This window comes from Lynx rufus, unplaced genomic scaffold (genome assembly GCF_022079265.1).
Source record: "Lynx rufus isolate CCGP_SWC_20201006 ecotype Redwood Valley unplaced genomic scaffold, mLynRuf1.p SCAF_18, whole genome shotgun sequence".
Lineage (NCBI taxonomy): Eukaryota > Metazoa > Chordata > Mammalia > Carnivora > Felidae > Lynx > Lynx rufus.
In genome coordinates this window covers 26,851,991-26,874,835 of record NW_025814832.1, presented here as the reverse complement: position 1 = coordinate 26,874,835, position 22,845 = coordinate 26,851,991, and the positions used below count along the sequence as shown (strand labels likewise).

Sequence of the window (22,845 nt, the reverse complement as noted above, 5' to 3'; positions counted from 1 at the left end):
CATTAGAGCATGACTTTATGTTAGTTTTTTTTCCAATTAATTAAAACTATTTAAAACATGAATTTGAAAAATCTTCAGCAATAATTTTGTAGCTAAAATTTTTTCCAAACTTTGCAAACATTCTGTGTAACTAAATTAGTACTGAGAAAAAACTGGATTTAAGTTGCTCAATATTCTTCAAAAGGTAAAAAAGCGTAATGAAACATAAGCTCATCTGAACTACACCCATTTTCAATTTCAACACAGCAAAACTCCTGTTTGTTCTTAGGGCAAATTCAAAACCATACATATTGGAATTGGTTATTACCAACGATAATTTATGCAATCATAAGTAAAGATGCTAAATTGGCAAAAAGAAAACCATGCAAGTAAGCAAACTCTAACACATGTGGGACACACCCTCTCAGTGTATAAAGGCTTGTCACTGTCCTTGGTAGCAAGCACTCCCTGAGCTAAACAGCATCACCATGTCTGTTCGATACAGCTCAAGCAAGCAGTACTCTTCCTCCCGCAGTGGGGGGGGAGGAGGAGGAGGAGGAGGAGGGTCATCCTTCAGAATTTCAAGCAGCAAAGGCTCCATTGGTGGAGGATTTAGCTCAGGGGGGTTCAGTGGTGGTTCTTTTAGTCGTGGGAGCTCTGGTGGAGGCTGCTTTGGGGGCTCATCAGGTGGCTATGGAGGATTAGGAGGAGGCTTTGGCGGAGGAGGCTTTGGCGGAGGAGGCTTTGGTGGAGGCTATGGAAGCAGCAGCTTTGGTGGGGGCTATGGAGGAGGCAGCTTTGGAGGGGGCAGCTTTGGTGGTGGTGGCTTCAGTGGAGGCAGCTTTGGAGGCTTTGGGGGTGGATTTGGAGGAGATGGTGGCCTTCTCTCCGGAAATGAAAAAGTAACCATGCAGAATCTGAATGACCGCCTGGCTTCCTACTTGGACAAAGTGCGGGCTCTGGAAGAATCAAACTATGAGCTAGAAGGCAAAATCAAAGAGTGGTATGAAAAGCATGGCGGCTTAGGCCAGAGAGAACCTCGTGACTACAGCAAATACTACCAAACCATCGATGATCTTAAAAATCAGGTAAGGTGCATCTTAAAAATCCAACTTTATGCCTATTTTTTATCCATGTAACTCAGATATGTGACTCTTACATTAACTACAATGTAGCTATTCACTGTGTTTGCCTACGTTACTTTCTCGCTTCCAAAAATAATCCAGTCTCCTCAAAGGTAAATATTTGTGAGGATATGGTCACTGAAATCTTCAATGTGTGTTGTATACCTTATCAGACGATGGATTACTGAGAATTTTTTTATGTTTTAATGAGTGTATGAGTTCATAGTTAAAATACTAGGTCATTTACAAATATCGGAACTGAAAGAATTATTAAATCAATCAGAACAAGACAGTATTCAGATTGATAATAAAAAAAAAATCCATTACCAACATTACAAGTAACATGAATTCTCCAGTATGAAAATGGGATACTGTTTGCCTCTGGGAGAATTTGTGAATTGTACCTACTGTGTGTCAGCCCAGAGTGTATTCATTTAGAATGTATATTTAAAACAAGTTAAACCAAAAGGTATGAGTCAGTCAAAAGTTCACTGAAATACATGGAAATCACACAGTATAAAATGGGAGGGGGGAGAGGGGAGCTGTGCAAGAACACAGCTATATAATTGCAGTTAGTTTTCAGAAAAAGATGATACAGAAGTAGATATGTATAGAAACTTTAAGAGAACAAATGACTCAAATTTAAGTATATGAGTAACCCTGCAATATTTTATATTTAAGATAAAAAAAATCCCCCCAGGATTTTGTAAGAGAACATAAAAATGCAGCTCATCTATCTATGCCACCTGGTTTTATAATGGCGTATCTGTATCTGATTTCTTTGCCTCTCCCTCCAGATCCTCAATCTGACAACTGATAATGCCAACATCCTGCTTCAGATCGACAATGCCAGGCTGGCAGCTGATGACTTCAGATTAAAGTAAGCTAAGTAAACATGGTACAACACAGTCACAACAAATACAGGAGTTGTTTTTAACAGTGACTTTGGACACCTACAATAGCATTTACATTTTCTTGAATTCATTCAAAGTTAAACAGTATTGGAGCTGTCCGAAAATTTTTCAATTTCAATATTACCTTCTTGGCAATATTAAAAGAAGAAAATGCATTTTAAAGTAAACTGCTAAGCTTCTTTGCATTAACCCACTAATATCCCTCTATCCCCATATGAATTAGTACACAATAAATGTTGCCATATGAAGCCAACTCTGTATTCGCTTCTAAAACAGTCTCAGCTCAGGAACATCTCCCATATGTAAATTATATCCAGTATTTGTACCATGCTTGTTTCAGGTATGAGAACGAGGTCACCCTGCGCCAGAGCGTGGAGGCTGACATCAATGGCCTGCGCAGGGTGCTGGATGAACTGACCCTGACCAAGGCTGACTTGGAGATGCAGATCGAGAGCCTGACTGAAGAGCTGGCCTATCTGAAGAAGAATCATGAAGAGGTGATGCAAAAAGTTATATGTCCCGCAGCCAAAAATAAAAGGGGGGGGGGGGTCATGTGGTCATGATACAATCATTAAATTTTTCTGTTCCTCTAACAGGAAATGAAAGACCTTCAAAATGTGTCCACTGGTGATGTAAATGTAGAAATGAATGCTGCCCCAGGTGTCGATCTGACTGAACTTCTGAATAACATGAGAAACCAGTATGAACAACTTGCTGAACAAAACCGCAAAGACGCTGAAGCCTGGTTCAACGAAAAGGTTAATTCGTCTTCCTTCATAGTGGGGCCAACGGACGTTTGGTTATCATTTCAGAATTTTCTCATCTTTTCCCCTGTTGTTAACACTCTAGAGCAAAGAACTCACTACGGAAATCAATAGTAACATCGAACAAATGTCCAGCCACAAATCGGAGATTACTGAATTGAGACGCACGGTTCAAGGTCTGGAAATCGAACTACAGTCCCAACTAGCCCTGGTATGTTTGTAATTCTCTCTTGAAATAACTTCAACTTTAACACACAAAGTTTCACGCTCACATAAGAATATGCACCACAAGAAAAAAAGAAAGAGTACGAAGGTAGAAATAAAATTGGAGCTCTTTGTTAATGGGAGAAAAGTCTTAGGGGCCCTGCTCTAAACGTGAAGTTAAAATGTTGCCATTAAATATAAAACACAAATTCTATTCATTTCCTTTATTCTTCTATTTGATGTCTTATTATTAAATAAAGATTAAATATTAATTATCATTAAATAATCATTAAATAATCTTCACTGTACTCAATTAAACAAAGAAGTCGCTAAGCCACCGTACATTCTCTCCTCTTTCCAGAAACAATCCCTGGAAGCCTCCTTGGCAGAAACAGAAGGTCGCTACTGTATGCAGCTCTCCCAGATTCAGGCCCAGATCTCCTCTCTGGAGGAACAACTGCAACAGATTCGAGCTGAAACCGAGTGCCAGAATGCTGAGTACCAACAGCTCCTGGATATTAAGATCCGACTGGAGAATGAAATTCAAACCTACCGCAGCCTACTAGAAGGAGAAGGAAGGTAAATTATAAAAATCTTAGAATTATCCCAATTGGTCTTATTCAGTGTTCTAAATCGCCGGGCTTTCCCAAAACCCAAAGTGCCGGAGGATGGGCGAAAGGGAGGAGAAGGGGGAAGGCAGAGTACAGAGAAAGGCTTATGCAACCACAGCCTGAGTTTCCCATGGATTTGATTCTGAAAGTTGTGTGCATATAAAACTGTTCGTTAGTGGGTCTGAGAATCCATATTCGACAGGTATTTTTTTTCCCCTCTCGAAACACGTTTTGCTTATTTTAAAGTAACGATAACCTAGAAGGCGACCCACCATTTCTCAAAGTTAGAGTTAACCGAACATAACCCTCACTCCCGGTAGTTCCGGCGGCGGCGGCGGCTACGGCGGCGGGCGCGGCGGCGGAAGTTCCGGCGGCGGCTACGGCGGAAGTTCCGGCGGCGGTGGCGGCTACGGCGGCGGCTACGGCGGCGGAAGTTCCAGCGGTGGCGGCCACGGCGGTAGCGGCCACGGCGGTAGCTCCGGCGGAAGTCACGGGGGTGGTTACGGCGGCGGCAGCTCCGGCGGCGGCGGTGGCCACGGCGGCAGTTCTAGCGGCGGCGGCTACGGTGGCGGCAGCTCCGGCGGTCACAAGTCCTCGTCTTCTGGGTCCGTCGGGGAACCCTCTTCCAAAGGACCAAGGTCAGCAGAAACTAGCTGGGGTAATCAGAATTAGTTTTAACTTTCCGTGATGATTTTGTTGCTTTTTAAAGCTTTCTAAAAAATTAAAATCTTAGAGATTTCCGCTTGGATTTTTTTTTTTTTTTTTTTTTTTTTTTTTAGCAAACCATACTCTTGACATCCATCTTGAACGAAAAATAACCTGGTGCAAGATGCTGTAGCTTAAATACTATTCGGATGTAAAAAACAAACAAAAAAATAGGATTTTCTTTCTTTTTTTAGTTTAGTGTACTTTTCTTTTAAAAATTTTGATTAATTAGTAAGAAGCCCCACAAATTATTTAGTCTAAATTGTTTTTTCCCCTGTGATTCATGTACAGATACTAACAAAACCAGAGTAATCAAGACAATTATTGAAGAGGTGGCACCTGATGGTAGAGTCCTTTCATCAATGGTTGAATCAGAAACCAAGAAACACTACTATTAAGCCGCATCAAGAGGAAAGAGTCTCCCTTCACACAGACCATTATGTACAGGTGCATGAAAAACAAAAGCTCCAAGAAAACACTTCAGTCTTAATGGTCTATGGAAATAGGTTCACTCCTTGAAAATAAGGTGTCTAAAAGGTGTTTTGTGGTTTCTGTATTTCTTTTCACTTTACCAGAAAGTGTTCTTTAATGGGAAAAAAAAAACTTTCTATTCTCATTCACTAATGAATTTCAATAAACTTTCTTACTGATGCAAGCTATCCAATTTGGTCAGAATTGTCCTTATTTAAATTAAGTGATTTTTTTTTAACCTTAAAGATTAGTGAACTATAGCATTTGAAGGTTCATTTGTCCAGAAATTCTGAAGACAGAATTATTATCATTATGATTTCCCTGAGTAAATTTTTTAATCTTGTGGGTGTTAGATCAATGTCCATAATCTCACTAAGTCAGAAATCTGATACCCAATCTTACCCTTTCTTAAAGATATACCATAGGTGGAAACTCCCAGTGCTCTGGCTTTGAATTATTTCAGTCCTGAAAATTCTAAAATATCTCCAGTAAGTCTCCATGGATAAAGTTATTGGAAATTTCACATTTTCTGATTACTTGGCTTCGCACATTTCCCTCATTTTCTTCCCATTCATTTCTGCCCAGTTGCTATATATACACCTTAAGAGATATCATCTACCACTCACCAGGCCAGTAATATATCACCCTAACAAAATTATTTGGTGTCAGATGAACAGGAGAAGACATGATAATGCCAATTTTACCAAAGGAACAACTCTAGGTCCCTGCCTTCACCAAACACATCTCGTGATAAGCACTAAAGACCTGGTGTAGGGTCAACCCAGTCATACTCTTCAGCCATTAAGAACCCAGCTGCCAGTACTCTGCTAGTATATGGAGTAGATGGATTTACTAAGGGCTATATTTATTCTTTGTCCCTAAGACTACCTTGTGTTCCCTGGTGGGTTCCTAGATACCCGGGTCTACCAAATAGCAGCCTGTCTCTGTATCCTTACTGATTTGAGCTTGTTTTCCCCAAGACCAGAGCCCTGGTCCCCAAGTCATTTACTTGGGTCTCCTGCTGGATAAACCCTATCCTCTGTACTCAAACTGATGACAAGCCCTGTTTCAAAATGGATGGACTTCCCTATAGTCAAGGCTCCATGACCTACCTACCACCAAATATTATCATACTTCAGAAGCTCCCCACTTAAGTTGGCATTACTTTTTTATCTGGGTACCAGCGTCCCTTCTTGGGAGCCTGTCTCCTAAGTTTCTGTTGAAGTCCCAACATGCTACACTGTAAAGCCCTAAAACTGAGATATTGATGGGTAAGGATCCTGAGCTGCCACTGTGTCTATACTGAATGCTGTTCAAAAACACTGCCTTTTAAAATATCTAACAAAGTTGTGGCACCTGGGTGGCTCAGTTGGTTAAGTGTCCTACTCTTGGTTTTGGCTCAGGTCATGAACTCAGGGTTCTTGAGTTCGAGCCCTGCATCAGGCTCCACCCACAGGCTGCTTGGGATTCTTTCTGCCCTTCCCCTGCTCACTCTGTCTCTCAAATAAATAAATTAAAAAAATAAATATCTAACAGTTAACCCAGAGCCTAGGGCTTAGAGTATTGTTAATAATCTGAGATGGCCATTCTCCTAATTCTGAAGAAATAAGTGTTCTCCTATTCAGTGACACAAATATAAACACGATACTATGAGATAGTTGTGTTTGTTATTACCCTTTGTCTCTTCTACCCAGTCCTACCACCACTACCTGCCTAACCCCCACTGCAAGCAGAGATCTCAGCTGATCAGAGTTCTTCATCTGGTTGGGTAACCCTTCATTCCTGAAAGGTCTAAATCATGGTAGTCCCTGTCTTCTTACCTGTTTAGTCTTCCGGTACCTTCTTAAACAATTATTTATATTACATTTTCTCTGATGAAGTAACTACTTTATCTCTGGTAAAGAACCACTTTCTTTTTGGATGTGAACTGTGGTATTCATTTCACTGTATAGTTAAGTCATTATGTACACCTTAAACAGTACTGTGTGTCAATTATATCAATAAAACTGGAAAAAAATGAAAATAGAACTTTCTCAATGGGACTCAGACTAGTTTAATAAAGACAGTCTGAACAAGTTTGATTTTAGCAAGGACATTGATATTTATAGTTAAAAAAAATTATTGCTAACTGTACAGATCACTACTCTTACATGGATTTATGATGTAGCTATTAAAAAAATTCTGTACACATTCTTACAAATTCTAAAGTTGTGACAGTGTCCTGCTATTTAAGCAGGGCAGTGTCCAGTAAGACTAGCAGAGCCAACTCTGGCACTCATGTGGAATCATACTAAACAGCAAAAGCTGGCTTCTTTTCCAGAAGGTTTGCATCATGCCTCTTAAAGCTTTGCACCGTGACCTTGATGTCTATGATGGCTCGATTTTGCTAGGGCATGGAGAAGTAACTTAGTTATGGTCAGGTTTATAGGGGAAATAGCTTGTGTAAGGTTAACTAAATAAGGTCCACCCAGTATCCCATCTACATGGCATCTGGAGAGTGAGAATTAGGGAAAGAGATCATTTATGGCTTTAAGCATGCATTCCAAAGTCAATGGTTCCTGGATTTCATATCCTGTCGGTGGCATTTACAAATCACGTTAAGTTTTGGACAAGTTACTTCAACCCTTCTGAATTTCAGTTTTCTTATCTGTCCAATACAATTGTCCCTATAATAGGGACAATAACTACTTCATATGAGATTGTGGGGATAAAATGGGTTAATGCCTATAAAGCCCTTAAAAAACGACCACCATGGAATAGACATTGAAAAAACAGTATTCTATTTTGCATAGCAAACCATCAACAAAACGAAAAAGCAGCCTACTGAGTGGGAGAAGATATTTTCAAATGATATATCTAATAAGGGGTGAATGTCCAAAATATATAAAGAACTACACAATTCAAAACACACACACAAAAAAACAATCCAGTTAAAAGTGGGAGAAGATATGAACAGACATTTCTCCAAGGAAGATTATACAAATGGCCAACCGACACATGAAAAGATGCTCAACATCACTAATTGTCAAGGAACTACAAGTCAAAACCGTAGTGAGATATCACCTTACACCTGTCAGAATGGCTAAAATGAAGAAGAAAGGAAATAGCAAGTGTTGGCAAGGATGTGGCGAAAAAGAACCTTTGTGCACTGTTCACGGAATGAAATTGGTGCAGTCACTGGGGAAAACAGTAAGGAGTTTCCTCAAAAACTAAAAAATAGGAACATTATATGATCCAGTAATTCCACTACTGGGTATTTACCCAAAGAAAATGAAAGCACTAATTGGAAAAGATACAGGCACCCCTACGTTTATTATGTTTATTGCAGCATTATTTACAATAGCCCAGATACAGAAGCAATCTAAGTGTCCATCAATAGAAAAATGGATAAAGAAGATGTGATATATATCACATATACATACATATGTACGCATATATATGTATATATATATGTGTGTATATATATGTATATGTGATATATATCACATATGTATTTAAATAAATATATAAATAAATTATAAATACATATTTATAAATAAATTTGAATAGAACTTTATAAAGTTATAAATACATATAAATATATAAATAAGTATATATCACATTCCATTATATATAATGGAATATTACTCAGCCATAAAAAACGATGAGATATCTTGCTATTTGCAACAGCACTGATGGACCTAGAGGATATTATGCTAAGTGAAATAAGCTAGACAAATACCATATGATTTCACTTACATGTGGAATCCAAAAAGCAAAACAAATGAACAAACAAAAATAGAAACAGACCCACAAATACAGAGAACAAACCGATCGTTGCCAGAGGGGAGGGTAGTGGTGAGATGTGTAAACAGAATGAAGGGGAATAGGAGATACAGGCTTCCAGTTGTGGAATGAATAAATCAGAGGGATGAAAGGTATAGCATAGGGAATATACTCAGTGGTATTGTAACTGCATGGCATGGTGACAGATGGGAGCTACTACACTTGTGGTGAGCACAGCATAAGTACTGAGTGGTCAAATTGCTATGTTGTACATTTTGAAAAATATTTTCAAAATATTATCAAAACAACTGAAAAAGACACTACTGAAATTTGGTAACTGCTGGAAATTTTTAATCCTGTTTCTTCAATATATCTGCTTTTATCCTTTGTTTATATAAAGAGTATATAAACGTGTTTATAATGCATGCTTCTAGTATGTATTAGATAAGTCCAAATAAATGAGGATTTTATTAAGCAAAAAACAAAACAGCATTCTGTTCATCCTCAGAGAAATATGCTTATTGGCTAAATAGTTTCTCCAAAAATGGGCATGAGCATCACAATAAATTGTTACTAGAGTAGGCGATCATTAATGTGGTCTGCCACGGGGTAGAGATCAAGGTCAGGTTGCTGTCGTAGGACTACAAAACAAAAATCCAGACAGTAGGAACAGTGGTAAGAGTGTGTCACAAAGGATTAGGACTAATCTAGTCCTGTGAACCTGGGGTCCAATAAAACAGAGCAAGAGGTTTGTGAAGGTAAGTAGGAAGGACCAGATGATTGTCCCAAAGGTTTGAGATAGCTGACCATCCCTAAAAGCTGCAGCTGTGGTCATCCTGATCATGATGCAAATGACCCATGCTGTGTCTTTGAATGACAAAGAGAAACGAGTTATCACAACAAAAATAAGTCCAGCCTGGAAACCAGGTATCAAGGATATTTCTTACAGATACTTTTTGAACCAGGTTGTCCCACAGAAAGCCATGCCAAAGGAGGAAGAACTCTTTGAGTTGTCACGTTGATTTTCAGTGTCTCTAAATAAAAACACAAACATCATCTCACAACCCCAACACTGCATAAGAGATCTTTGCAGCCTAGCAGCAGTTAGAAAGGGAATAATTGTGAATTAGTACAAATATTGGGCATTACCTGGGGGAAGAATTTGAATAGTGTTCTGAAAATAGCTTTGTCCTTCAGGATCTTAGCCAAGAAAAAAATCACATACCAGGCTTCTGATTAACCTTTCCTACTCAGAATATGTTATCTCAGGAGAAATGCTTGAAAAGCGTGAATATACAGGTTCACAGGCTAGCAGGGCCAGGACAAAGCTAATGACCTTTTTGGAAGAAGAACTCTCATTAAAGTTTTGATCTATAGAGCCTCTGTAAGGTTTCCTAAAGTAAGAAATTTGAGGGGAAGACTAGAAAACAAAATGGCACCAGGGGCGCCTGGCTGGCTCAGTTGGTAGAGCATGCACCTCTTGATCTCAGGGTCATGAGTCCAAGTCCCACGTTGGGTGTAGAGATTACTTAAATAAATAAACAAATAAATCTTTAGAAAACCAAAGGGCACCAAAATGCATCTCTGTAGATTGAAAGCAGTTGTAAAGACAAAAGCAAATGGGGTATGCCCAGTAAACACATAAAAAGATGCCCAACATCACTAATCATTAGAAAAATGCAAATCAAAACTACCATGAGATACCATTTCATACCCATTAGGAAAGCTACCATCAAGAAAAGGGAGGGGGGCACCTGGGTGGCTCAGTCAGTTAAGCATCTGACTCTTGATCTCAGCAACATGAGTTAAAGCCCCGCACTGGGCTTGGAGCCTACTTAAAAAATAAAATAGAAAATAGCAAGTGTTGGCAAGGTTGTGGAGAAACTGGAACCTTTGTGCCCTCCTGATGGAAATGAAAAATGGGACAGGGGCTGCAGAAACCAGAATGATGACTCCTCAAAACATTAAAAACAAAAATACCGTATGATCCAGCAATTTCACTTCCGGGTCTAAAGTCAAAAGAATTGCTATTAAGGTCTTGAAGAGATATTTGTGTGTGCCATGTTCACAGCAGCATTCTTCACAATAAAGCTTGGGAGGCACTTATTGTCTTCCTTCTGGATGCCCTGCTACCGATATAGTGCCCTGTACATTGTAGGTGCTCATTAAATCCTTCTTGAATGAACAACAACATAACTGAATGAATGACATCCGATAGGCAGCATGACTACAGTCAGAAGTTTCATTTTACTATTAACTAGAAATTCTTGAAACAATTTTGTAAGAAATCAGCTTATGTTTTCCATTTAAAGAGAGATCTGGGCATCGTCTGAGTTATTTTTCGTCTGACTTTAGGACAACTATTTAATGAAAGGACCACCACACTGAATCACAAGACCCATTCTGAACTGACTCACCATGTTTCATGCTGTGTATCCTTGAACAGTCTCTGTCCTCAGTTTCCTCATCTTTAAACCAGAGGAAGGAGACCACTTTTCTTAATTCCCAGATTCATTATAAGGATCAAATGAGATCATGTACAAGAAATCCGTCTGGAAGCTGTAAAGCACCATATAAATGTAAGGAAATCTTGTCTTTATACTCATCGTTCTCTGGAACTTTGAGAAGATAAACGTTGAGGTTGCTTCATACCAGGGGTCTAATAGTTTCCAGCTGCAGGCATGTGAGACCCAGGCTGAAGTGGTGCTTCTGCTCCGAACTACATCCATTTGCAGGTGAGTGCTGCCCCCTGGTGGAAATAGAAGGGCAGGGACAATTGCGGTGAACAATTTGGGATCGTCAAGGAAACGAGTTATTTCCACTTAAGCTTAAAAAAGTTTTTTTTCTAACGTTTATTTTTGAGAGAGAGAAAGAGAGAGAGATAAACAGAGCATGAGCGGGAGAGGGACAGAGAGAGAGGGAGACACAGAATCTGAAGCAGATTCCAGGCTCTGAGCCGGATGCGGGGCTCCAACACACAAACCGTGAGATTACGACCTGAGCCGAAGTCAGACGCTTAACCTTGACTGAGCCACCCAGGCACCCTTCAACTTAAGCTTTTTTTAAAAAAATAACTTCTTTCCTTCTTTTGTCACAAAATGTCCTTTGGAATTTTTTTTACATATGCAGGATACATACACATTACACCAATAATTTGTCTAATTATTATTTACAGTTAATAATTAGGCACTGAAGAGATTTTCAATTCTTCATGTTTTGATATTCTAATTCTTTAATATTTTAATTCCAATAATTCAAAAACTCAAAAGAATAATTTGACAATACAACATGATAAGACTATCGACGGCAATATATAAAATAGGCATTTGCATGGGCATAGATAATTTAGAGAAATTATTTGTATCTAAAATACACTTATGATGGGGCACCTGGGTACCTCAGTCAGCTACGCATTTGACTCTTGAGTTCAGCTCAGGTCACATGATCTCACAGTTAGTGAGATAGAGCCCCATGCCTGGCTCTGCACTGACACTGGGGAGCCTGCTTGGGATTCTCTCTCTCCCTCTCTCTCTCTGCCCCTTCCCTGCTCATGTATGCATGTTCTCTCTCTCTCTCTCTCTCTCTCTCTCTCACTAAATAAACAAATAAATATTTTAAAAATAAATCAATCAATAAGGGGCACCTGGGTGGCTCAATTGGTTAGGCATCCAGCTTCGGCTCAGGTCATGATCCTGCAGTTCATGAGTTCAAGCCCAGCATCAGGCCTTGCTGCTGTCAGTGCAGAGCCCGCTTTGGATCCTCTGTCCCCCTCTCTCTCTCTCTGCCCCTCCCCGGCTCGTGCACATGCACCCTCTCCCCTCCTCTCTCTCTCAAAAATGAACATTAAGCAAATTAAAATAAATAACTAGGTAAAATAAAATACGCTCATGGTGCCAGAATCTCAAGGCTTTCTAGAACATGCGCCAAGCCTTCACCTGGCATGTGCCTGGTGACTCTGAACAAAATGTTTAACATTTGTGGGTCTCAGTGGCCTCATCTGACAAAGGGGCTGAATTAGGTAATATCTAAGGCCTTTTGCAGCTCGAAACAAATGCCACAACTTTGCCCAGAAAATACATTTAAATGCCAGGCCAATGGCAGCCACAGTGCCAGATGACCAGGCTTCAGACCGCTTATGCCAACACAGTTCCAGAAGACAGAACTGTCCTGGGGCAAAACAATTCTATACCTGTCTTCACCACAGAAGCTGGAACCAGTCCAGCCCAACCAAATCCCTTCTACCCCTCCTTTTCCTATCCTCTCCACCTTCTTCACCCCCAGCTTCCTGGCCACCGCCTCAAGAGGAGGCTTCTCAGGTCACTTCTTGCTCATCTCTCCTGCCCTCTCAGCTGGACCTGCTCGCACTCTCCCCACACACCCCCAGTCATTCCAAACTCTTTGACGCAGAAGATTAAACACAATCCAGCTTCTGCCTGATCCTGACCATACATTTCTTAAAGACTGTGCCTATACACCTCTGCATTTACTTCCCATTATGTCTTCATTTCTATATTCAGCTTTGAACACCAGATATAGTAGCTATTTATGCATTAAATAAAGGAATCAGTCAATATTTATGTCATTGTTCAAGGTACTAAATAGGTGTTATAATCATGGTAAGACCAGAGAAGTTACAAGGATCATATTATTTTTAATAACACAATTTTTTTTTTTGCTATGGTGGGATGAAATATGTGTTCCTTTACTTAATATATACCTCTTTATATACCTTTGAATACCTCTTTATATACCTCCCTGGTAATTAAGACCCTACTGTAGCTGATGGTACCCTATCACAATCTTACTTAACTTTTAAAACTTTACGATATCTGGTGCCAGATAATGACGGTATATTCCTAGGGCCTAGATGAAAGTAAAGGATTACTCACCCAAAATTAGAAGTTAAAATAATGAACTTAATATAGAACTAACCCTGTTATATTTAAGATAACAAATACCCCAAAGCAACAGCCAGGGATGTTAGACATCAATTTACAAAAAAAAAAAAAAAAAAAAATTACCTAATTATACATAATTTCATGCTAATCTGAATGATGCCATTTCTCTTCTGGTATGCATAACTCAAATAGAAACACCCCAACAATTGTGTATAAAAGCCCAAAGACACCATCAGCACATGATATTCTGTTCTCCTTTGAAATTACACCTATCTTCTTCCAGACAGGGTGAACGTTTCTCATTCTATCATGTCTCTCCGATTTTCTAGTGGGTCTAGGCATATTTGCTTATGGTCTGGAGCTGGGTCTGTCAGACCATCCAGTGGAGGCTTAGGCTTTGCAGGCAGCAATGCATGTGGCAGTTCTGTGGCTGGAAGTGGATTTTCCTGTGCCTTGGGAGGGGGCCTGGGCAATGTTCCTGGGGGGAACCATGCTGGTGGTGTCCTTGGAAACGCTGCTTGTGCTGGCTTTGCTGGAAGTGAAGGGGGACTTCTGTCCGGGAATGAGAAGGTGACCATGCAGAATCTTAACGACCGCTTGGCATCCTACCTGGGAAACGTGCGAGCTCTGGAGGAGGCAAATGCCGAACTAGAGAGAAAAATCAAGGGCTGGTATGAAAAATACGGGCCTGGATCTTGCCGTGGACTTGATCATGACTATAGCAGATACTACCAGATAATTGAAGAACTTAAGAATAAGGTGAGAAATTACAAATTTGGAAATACTCAAAGTATTTAAAACTAAGAATTACCTACCCAAAGACATAAAACTAGAACAGGAAATGCCTCATAACTGTTATCTGTCATTTATATCATATTTATTATTTCTTTTGATAAAACATTCTTCCTATTAGTCAAAAATACGCGCTTTGAATCATGGTTTTCAAGTAACTTAAATGTTACTAGGTTTGTCGGGGGGGTGCTTGGGTGGCGCAGTCCGTTAAGTGTCTGACTCTTGATTTCAGCTCAGGTCATGATCTCACAATTTGTGAGTTTGAGCCCCACGTCAGACTCAGTGCTGACAATGTGGAGCCTGCCTGGAATTCTCTTTCTCTCTCTCTGCCCCTCTCCTGCTCACCTTCCCTCTCTCCCTCAAAATAAATAAATAAACTTTTTAAAAAATGTATTTAAAAAAGGGTTACTAGTGGGGTGCCTGGGTGACTCAGTCCGTTAAGTGTCCGACTTCAGCTCAGGTCATGATCTCCAGGTCCGTGAGTTTCAGCCCCGTGTCGGGCTCTGTGCTGACAGCTCAGAGCCTGGAGCCTGCTTCGGATTCTGTGTCTCCCTCTCTCTGCCTCTCCCCCACTCATGCCTCTGTCTCTCTCCCTCTTTCTCTCAGAAGTAAATAAATGTTAAAAAAAAAATTTTTTTAATGTTGCCAGTTTTGAAATATATTTACTGATAAGTGTCACATTCTAAAAGTTATATGAGTATAGGAGAAGAAATAACCATATTTGTAATTTTTTAATTAAAATTTTAAGTATTTTGGCTGTTACTTAAGGAAATAGGATTTTTATGCAAAGTTAATTGTGTCAAATTTTTTATTTGCTGAGAAATTGTAAGAGCTGGCATATTTGTCTTGTCCTCCCTTTTGGCTTCTAGGTTATCTCTTCCACTATTGCTAACGCTAACGTAATTCTGCATATTGACAATGCCAGACTGGCTGCGGATGACTTCCGGCTAAAGTAAGTGATGGAAAACAATCACTCTCGAGAAAATGTTTCCTATCTATTTAATATGCTAAATAAAATTTCAATTTTATCCCAAGGAGTATACACTCTGAAAGATGATAGGAAGTAATGCATGTTATAATACTACAATACCATATGGCACAAAGCACATTATAATATTACAATCAGCTATGCTCAAAATGTATACATATTTATTACATTCTTGAGGCAAAACATCACTGTATTTCTATGCCTGCCTGGAATAGAGCCAAGCGCAAAGTAGATGTTCATAAAATATGCATCAAGTAAGGAAAACGAGTAACTAAGATAAAATTCTAAAATGGAAAAAAAATTTTTTTAATTAAATTAAAAATAAATAAATAAAATGGCATATTTGGGGGCACCTGAGTTGTCAGTTAAGTGTCCGACTTCAGCTCAGATCATGATCTTGCTGTTCATGAATTCCAGCCCCACGTTGGGCTCTGTGCTGATAGCTCAGAGCTTGGAGCCTACTTCGGATTCTGGGTCTCCCTTTCTCTCTTCCCCTCCACACTCACGCTCTGCCTCTCTCTCTCTCTCTCCCTGTGTCAAAAATAAATAAACATAAAAACAATTTAATAAAAATAATAAAATGGCGGGCGCCTGGGTGGCTCAGTCGGTTGAGCCTCCAACTTCGGCTCAGGTCATGATCTCACAGTTCGTGGGTTCAAGCCCCGCGTCGGGCTCTGTGCTGACAGCTCAGAGCCTGGAGCCTGTTTCGGATTCTGTGTCTCCCTCTCTCTCTGCCCCTCCCCGCTCACGCTCTGTCTCCCTCTGTCTCAAAAATAAAAAAAAACATTTTAAAAATTTTAAAATAATAAAAATAATACAATGGCAAATTTTGATTTTATTGGGATCCGCTATCAGAATTTGTGTCACTAAATAAATGCCGATTATCCTACACAGAACTGGATAAGAGAGGAGTGAAGGAAGGCTTTCCATGTATACTTTTATAATATTTTGAGTCCCAATTCAATTTCCAGTGTTCAGCTTAAAGCAATTTAGGTTCTATTTTCCTGCCTCTTGAGAGAGTCTAACTTGTGTTGAAATTCATTTAATGCCCCCCAAGGTATGAAAATGAGCTCACCCTTCACCAAAACACAGAGGCTGACATCAACGGGCTGCGGAGAGTCCTAGACGAACTGACGCTCTGCAGGACCGACCAGGAGCTGCAGTACGAATCCCTGAGCGAAGAGTTGAGGTACCTCAAGAAGAACCACGAAGAGGTAGGAGAAGCTTTACTTCTAGTCAAACCGCCGTTCTGTACATTTTAAATACTTTGGGGGGTGGCATTGCATTACAACAGTATTCCGTACTCATTACAATAATTCAAACAATGCCAAGGCATTTATAAAGAAAGAATTTTCTTTCTCCCACTCTCTGCCCTTCTGATCTCGTCTCCCGAGGTAATAAATATTAAGCATTTGATCTGTACCCTTCCATTTTTCAGGCTGATAGAATATTCTATCCTTCTGAAATTGGTACATTGCTTTTGCACTAATACACCCCTTTTTGTTTGCACTACATTTATTTCTTTCATTCATAAAAACTTATCTTGAGGTTAACCTCACTAAAGACCTCTCTGACTTGGAAAAGATGTCACTGTTTTCTCCACTTAGTGAGCCTGGCTTTAATGTTGAACCCTGCACAATAATAAACCCATTATTTGACACCTTACACCAGGCAGCTTCATATGCCTTTTTTTTTTTTTTATGGTTATCTCCCCAAAATAGTCCCCAAAACAATGGATGAAAGATTTTCAGAAAATACTCTATGACAGAAACGCCTAAAACACCACCAAATCTAGCTGTCCCAAAGGGGGGGGGGGGCGAGGGGGGAAGGAAAGGAAACATGAAAAGAGAAACGGGGAGAGGGAAGAGTCATAGGGTGGAGGGCTGGGAAGTCAGGCCACAGCCTAGAGCGCGGAGAAGCAGTCACACGCGCGCATGGCACATGAACTGCCCCAGGGTCACGTTATCGTCTCCCTGCAGGAAATGCAGGCCCTGCAGTGCGCGGCGGGCGGGAACGTGAACGTGGAGATGAACGCGGCGCCCGGCGTGGACCTCACGGTCCTGCTGAACAACATGCGGGCCGAGTACGAAGACCTGGCCGAGCAGAACCGCAGGGACGCGGAGGCCTGGTTCAATGAGAAGGTGAAGCCGCCCCCCACCCCCACGCCCCAGCCCTGCCCGGTGGGCGCGGGCGCGCTCACCCCTCTGCACTTCGCCTTCCAGAGCGCCACCCTGCAGCAGCAGATCTCCGACCACGCGGGCGCGGCCACTTCGGCCAGGAGCGAGCTGACCGACATGAAACGCAGCCTGCAGACCCTGGAGATCGAGCTGCAGTCGCTCCTGGCAATGGTAGGCGAGGGCGCGGGTCGGCCTGCAGGTCGCGACTCTAACCGAAGCCCTCCTTCCCTGTTAGAGCTTTGCTTTACCTACAAATACTTAGAGCGGACGAGAACAGGGAAGACAGACACTGAGACACGCAGAAAGAGAGCGTTTATTCTTCCCCGAGATCACTGAGGGTTTCCTTCCCGGCCGGGGCTCAGCGCCCGGTTCGTGAAAATAGCCCACATTTCCCGCGGCCCCGTCCTCAAGCCCCGCAGAGCCAGCGGCAGCAGTATTGCCTCACCTGAAAACTAAGTGTCAGGCCAATGTCAGGGGGCCACACAAGGCCGACCTAGCGTCACCGGCATCTCCTGGTACTGAGGGAGCTAGTGAAAGCCGCGTGGTGCTTTTCACCCCGCAGAGGAAAAGGTACACATCTGAATCCCGATGAGCCCCATCAGCCTCTTCCTCCCCACCCACCTCACAGAGCTGGGCTTTCAGCCACCCTGGCACCTCCTGCCAGTTAGTTCCCAGGTTACCATGGAGACGAGCCAGGGCTAAAACGGGCTTCCCTTCTGGGGTGTGAGCTGGCAGCACCCGAAAAGCTTGATTTTGAGAATTACCACATACATGTGGCCCAAGCGCCCCTGTCCTCATCAGGGGTTCACGCTCCCTGAGGACACCAGGCTGTAACCCAAAGGAAAGAACCCCTGTTAATACGAATGAGGGCAGTGAGCAGAGAAGGTAAAGATGACTCAAAACTATAGGAAGACTATTTTTTTTTATGGTTATTTATTTTTGAGAGAGAGAGTGGTAAGCAGGGGGAGCGACAGAGAAAGAGGGGGACAGAGAATCCAAAGCGGGCTCTGTGCTGGCAGCAGAGAGCCCAATGCAGGGCTCAAACTCACAAACCATAAGATCGTGATCTGAGCCGAAGTCAGACACTTAACCAACTGAGCCACCCAGGTGCCCCTAGGAAGACTGTTTTGACTTAGCCACCCTAGAAAGGTGCCGTGCTCTCTTACTATATGCTGTTTAGATTGGAGACTAACTTAACCAGGGCGCCCCTCTTCTCCTGACCCTGGTCACCACTGCTGGCTGGTTCCCAACACTCTCCCTGCCTCTCCTGGAGCCCTCTTCTCTTCCCTATTCCCTTCTTTCCTGCCACTGAAACCCTGTATCCCCATTCTTGGCAACGTGTTCTTGCTGCTGTATCCCTGGGCACAATCTTCCCTCTCGTGTCTGAGCTATGTTGAAAGAAATAAAGTCCTGAGTTCCCAGGTCAAAATGGAAGCATTTTCACGTAGGAGATGATGTTAGAAAGTAGTTAATTCTGTGCAACCAGTAGTGACACGGTTTGGGTTCAGGAGATAATCCAAAAAAAAAAAAAAAAAAGCCCACGTTAACAGACAACATAACTGAATTATAGAATAATAGTGGCATAGAACATAACTTCAATACTTGAGATTCTTTTGTCATAAGATGAATTCTAAGCATGGTCTATAGTTTAGTACACAAATCACATGTAAGTTGGGAGTTGTGTAAATACAGAAACTTTTCATACGCTTCCTGTAGTATGCATACCTGCAAGTTCATCCGTTCCTCCTTCGTCATCTACGAGCTAACCTTTACGGTGGAAGCCTGTAAAGATAGGGATGCTGTCCCCTCTGACTAAGAAGAGAATTAGCACCCTTAAAAAGGAATACCACCTGAGGACACATCCTCAGGGAAATTAAAGTTTCGAACAACAGAGCACACACCTCACTGACGTCTTGCCTCTCGGTGCCTCCTCCTCCCCAATACCATCCTGTTCACCCTCCACTCCTTTGCCCCAGAGAGCCCAGCACCACCCAGGTAATGCCCCAGTTGGCCTATTCATTAAGTCAGTGGTTCTTAGCCCCATCAAACCCCATCTGTGTCTGCCTGTGATGACGAGTATTTCATAACTCCCTCTTTACCTTAGAATGAATAGATGATATATTTAGCAATACAAAAAAATTTTTAAACTACCATAATGCCATGACAGCAAAAAAAAAAGGAAAAATAAAAGTATTTTTAATTAAATATATATATAATATGTAAATACTTGGGCCCAACTATCCCAGAACATGTAATGAAAGAGACAGAGGCTTGCACCTTCCCTTGATAACTACATTTTGTTTTAAACAATGTAAGATCAGGAGAAGAAAAGGAAAATGAAAGAGTGGAAATGGGGGTGGACACTCAGATAATAACTAATATCAGGAGAAGTAATGACCACCCAGATGTCCTTACCTACGATAAGGGAGAGAGGAAAATTACTTTAATTGAAGTAGAAATCATGTGACCAGACAAATGACAGGGTATTCAAGTGGAAAGGAGGAGGTATAATGTTCATAAGAGTAGTGTGGAAATAATGACCTGTACTGGGTTATGAAATATATCCCTTGTGTTGGAAGCCCACCCCTGTTAAGGCATTCGTTCAATCTCAAGTGCTTCATAAAAGGCCTTTGAATAACAACAGCAAATCCGGGACAGAGAAGAAAAAGAAACAGCAGCACACAAGGCCTTGGGGCAGCAGTAGAGTAGCTCTCTGGAGACAGTAGCAGAATAAGATTGAAAAACAAATACCAACCCCAAAATAAATAAGTGATTTCAAAATATAAAATTTCCAATATGATTTCTTTTTGTGCTATCTCCCCCAAAAAGTATTAATATATAGGTTGGTCGTGATAGCAAATATTGCCTAAATAGCACAAAAGTCCACAGGAACAGTCCAAAGTCTCGTGGGACAGGGCCATTTATATCAGGTCATCCAGCATGCCCGGGCCCCCACCCCGTAAATGCCTGAGACTTCCCCTGCCTCTGTGCCTCCCGTCTGGTTGTGACGAGCCCCAAGATTTCCAAACCTCACTCTGTGCTGCCGTGTGCTGAGCAGCTCTGATCTGCATAGTCCTCAAAGTGGCTTCATCCTTGCTCTGACATCTTCTGCCCTCAGAAACAGTCCCTGGAGTGCTCCCTGACCGAGACCGAAGGGAACTACTGCACGCAGCTCGCCCAGATCCAGGCTCAGATCGGGGCCCTGGAGGAACAGCTGCACCAGGTCCGAACCGAGACGGAGGGCCAGAAACTGGAGTATGAGCAGCTGCTCGACATCAAGGTCCACCTAGAAAAGGAAATTGAGACCTACTGCCGCCTGATAGATGGAGACGGGAAGTAAGTAACACCATTTGAAAATCCAGTTTTTACTTATTTTTAATTTTTTTTTGACTTATTTATTTTGAGAGTGCAAGAGAGAGCACGCATGCACATGAGCGGGGGGGGGGGGGGGCAGAGAGAGGGAGAGAGAGAGAATCCCAAGCGGGCTCTGCGCTGTCAGTGCAGAGCCTGATGTGAGCCTTGAACTCACGAACCCCGAGATCATGATCTGAGCCGAAATCAAGAGTTGGACACTTAAACCAACTGAGCCACCCAGGCACCCCTGGTTTTTACCTATTTTAAATTTTTTTTTTTTCCAACGTTTTTTTTTTTTTATTTATTTTTGGGACAGAGAGAGACAGAGCATGAACGGGGGAGGGGCAGAGAGAGAGGGAGACACAGAATCGGAAACAGGCTCCAGGCTCCGAGCCATCAGCCCAGAGCCTGACGCGGGGCTCGAACTCACGGACCGCGAGATCGTGACCTGGCTGAAGTCGGACGCTTAACCGACTGCGCCACCCAGGCGCCCCTGGTTTTTACCTATTTTAAACCACAACCATGGACTGGCCATCCATGTTTCATGCCTCCAAGTCATTCCTTCTTCATTCCCACTGCAGAGAAGTGTGCCCACCTCTTGCCTCTGCGGTTATCTCTTCCACATTCTGTAAGGCACAGCCCGTTCCTTATTTGCCTTGGAGGACCCCAGTCAGCCCTTCAGAAAACCCCATTTGGTATCCATGTTAATCATTATAGGTTTCAAGATGACTCCCCACCAGGCTTTACCCATCTTTCACTCCGTTCTTAATATCACTGCTGCCCTGAAATAAACTACTCTATACAAACCCCAGGGATCTACATGTTTTTAAAAACTACATATTTGTACTTGTGCATATAAAATATATTATGTATGTATATGAATATATATATTCTTGGGTTTTGAATTCTTGAGTTTAAAAAAATCAAATGGAAACAAACTTATTTTATATCCTTTCCTTAGAAGACAACTATTTCCACTTCCTCTACACAAAAATTTTAATATTTTCCTTTATGGAAAATTAACATCTGTTTTTGGCATACAGAGTTCACCTGAGTTCATGTTCACCACTTGACTCAATGAATATCTCTTAAATGATAACCAGAAATATTAAAGAATAAACTGGGGTGTTTTTGTTTTGTTTGTAGCTCATGCTCCAAATCAAAGCACTTTGGATCAGGAGGCTCAGGGAGTTCACCCAAAGGTAATTAAATCTAATTCTTTTTCTACTGCAGCAAGTACTTTTGCGTTAATGGCAATCATCTACCATGGCAACAGTCTACATTTAAGTACTTCTAACTAAAGTGCTCTGAACTTGAAATATTATTTTTAAGTGGATGAAATTACCCCAAACTATTACTATAAATCTTTTTTTAATGTTTTATTTATTTATGTATTTATTTTAGAGAACAAGCAGGGGAGGGACAGAGAGAGAGGGAGATACAGAATCCAAAGCAGGCTCCCGGCTCTGAGCTGTGTGCTCAGAGTCTGACCCGGGGCTTGAACTCATGAAACGTGAGATTATGACCTGAGCCAAAGTCAGATGTTTAACCAACTGAGCCACCCAGGCGCATCCCCACCCCCCCCCCCCGCCCACGCAAACTATTATTGTAAATCTACACATGCTCTCTCACCAAAAATGTACATAGTATATTATATTACAACCACCACTGGAATTCTTCATCATGTAATCTTTTAGCTGGAATATGTGTATTCACAGGTGTTTTATTTCTAGAGTTATCCAAAACCACATTGGTAAAGACAGTGGTTGAAGAGATAGATCAACGTGGTAAAGTTCTTTCATCGAGAGTCCACTCCATTGAAGAAAAGACATCTAAAATGACCAGTAACAAAACAGAACAAAGGGTTCCTTTCTAGCCACCATTGAGAAAAGAACAATTTGGGAGAGGATTCTTCACAACTGCATTATTCTAAATATCAAGAAAATTATTATTTTCTACCTTTAATGATAAATCACTTAACAAAAATAACCTGGTTTCTTAGTTCACTTTTACAGGGTGTTGGGTGTTTGTTTTCAAATAAATAAAAAAGTGATTGTGCACTCATTTCCATTCACTCATGACTAATAAATAATTGTTCA

General features: G+C 41.5%; 2 protein-coding genes across 3 annotated transcripts; both read left to right on the top strand.

Annotated features, from left to right (window-relative positions):
* The first annotated feature begins 408 nt into the window (after positions 1-408).
* Positions 409-4,955, top strand: KRT10 (keratin 10). Of its 2 annotated transcripts, XM_047080526.1 has the most exons (8): positions 409-1,067; positions 1,901-1,983; positions 2,358-2,514; positions 2,614-2,775; positions 2,867-2,992; positions 3,347-3,564; positions 3,917-4,254; positions 4,593-4,955. In XM_047080526.1, the coding sequence occupies exons 1-8, from the start codon at positions 468-470 to the stop codon at positions 4,697-4,699; spliced, it is 1,791 nt and encodes a 596-aa protein (XP_046936482.1). In that variant the 5' UTR covers positions 409-467; the 3' UTR covers positions 4,700-4,955. The 2 variants fall into 2 exon arrangements, with proteins under 2 accessions (XP_046936482.1, XP_046936483.1); XM_047080527.1 differs by lacking the exon at positions 3,917-4,254 and having other exon boundaries at positions 4,534-4,955.
* Positions 4,956-13,744: 8,789 nt separating this feature from the next.
* KRT28 (keratin 28) lies at positions 13,745-22,622 on the top strand. Its single transcript, XM_047080568.1, has 8 exons — positions 13,745-14,194; positions 15,097-15,179; positions 16,273-16,429; positions 17,195-17,356; positions 17,438-17,563; positions 20,511-20,728; positions 21,893-21,948; positions 22,480-22,622. Exons 1-8 carry the CDS (start codon positions 13,745-13,747, stop codon positions 22,620-22,622), a joined length of 1,395 nt encoding a protein of 464 aa, XP_046936524.1.
* The last annotated feature ends 223 nt before the right edge of the window (positions 22,623-22,845 follow it).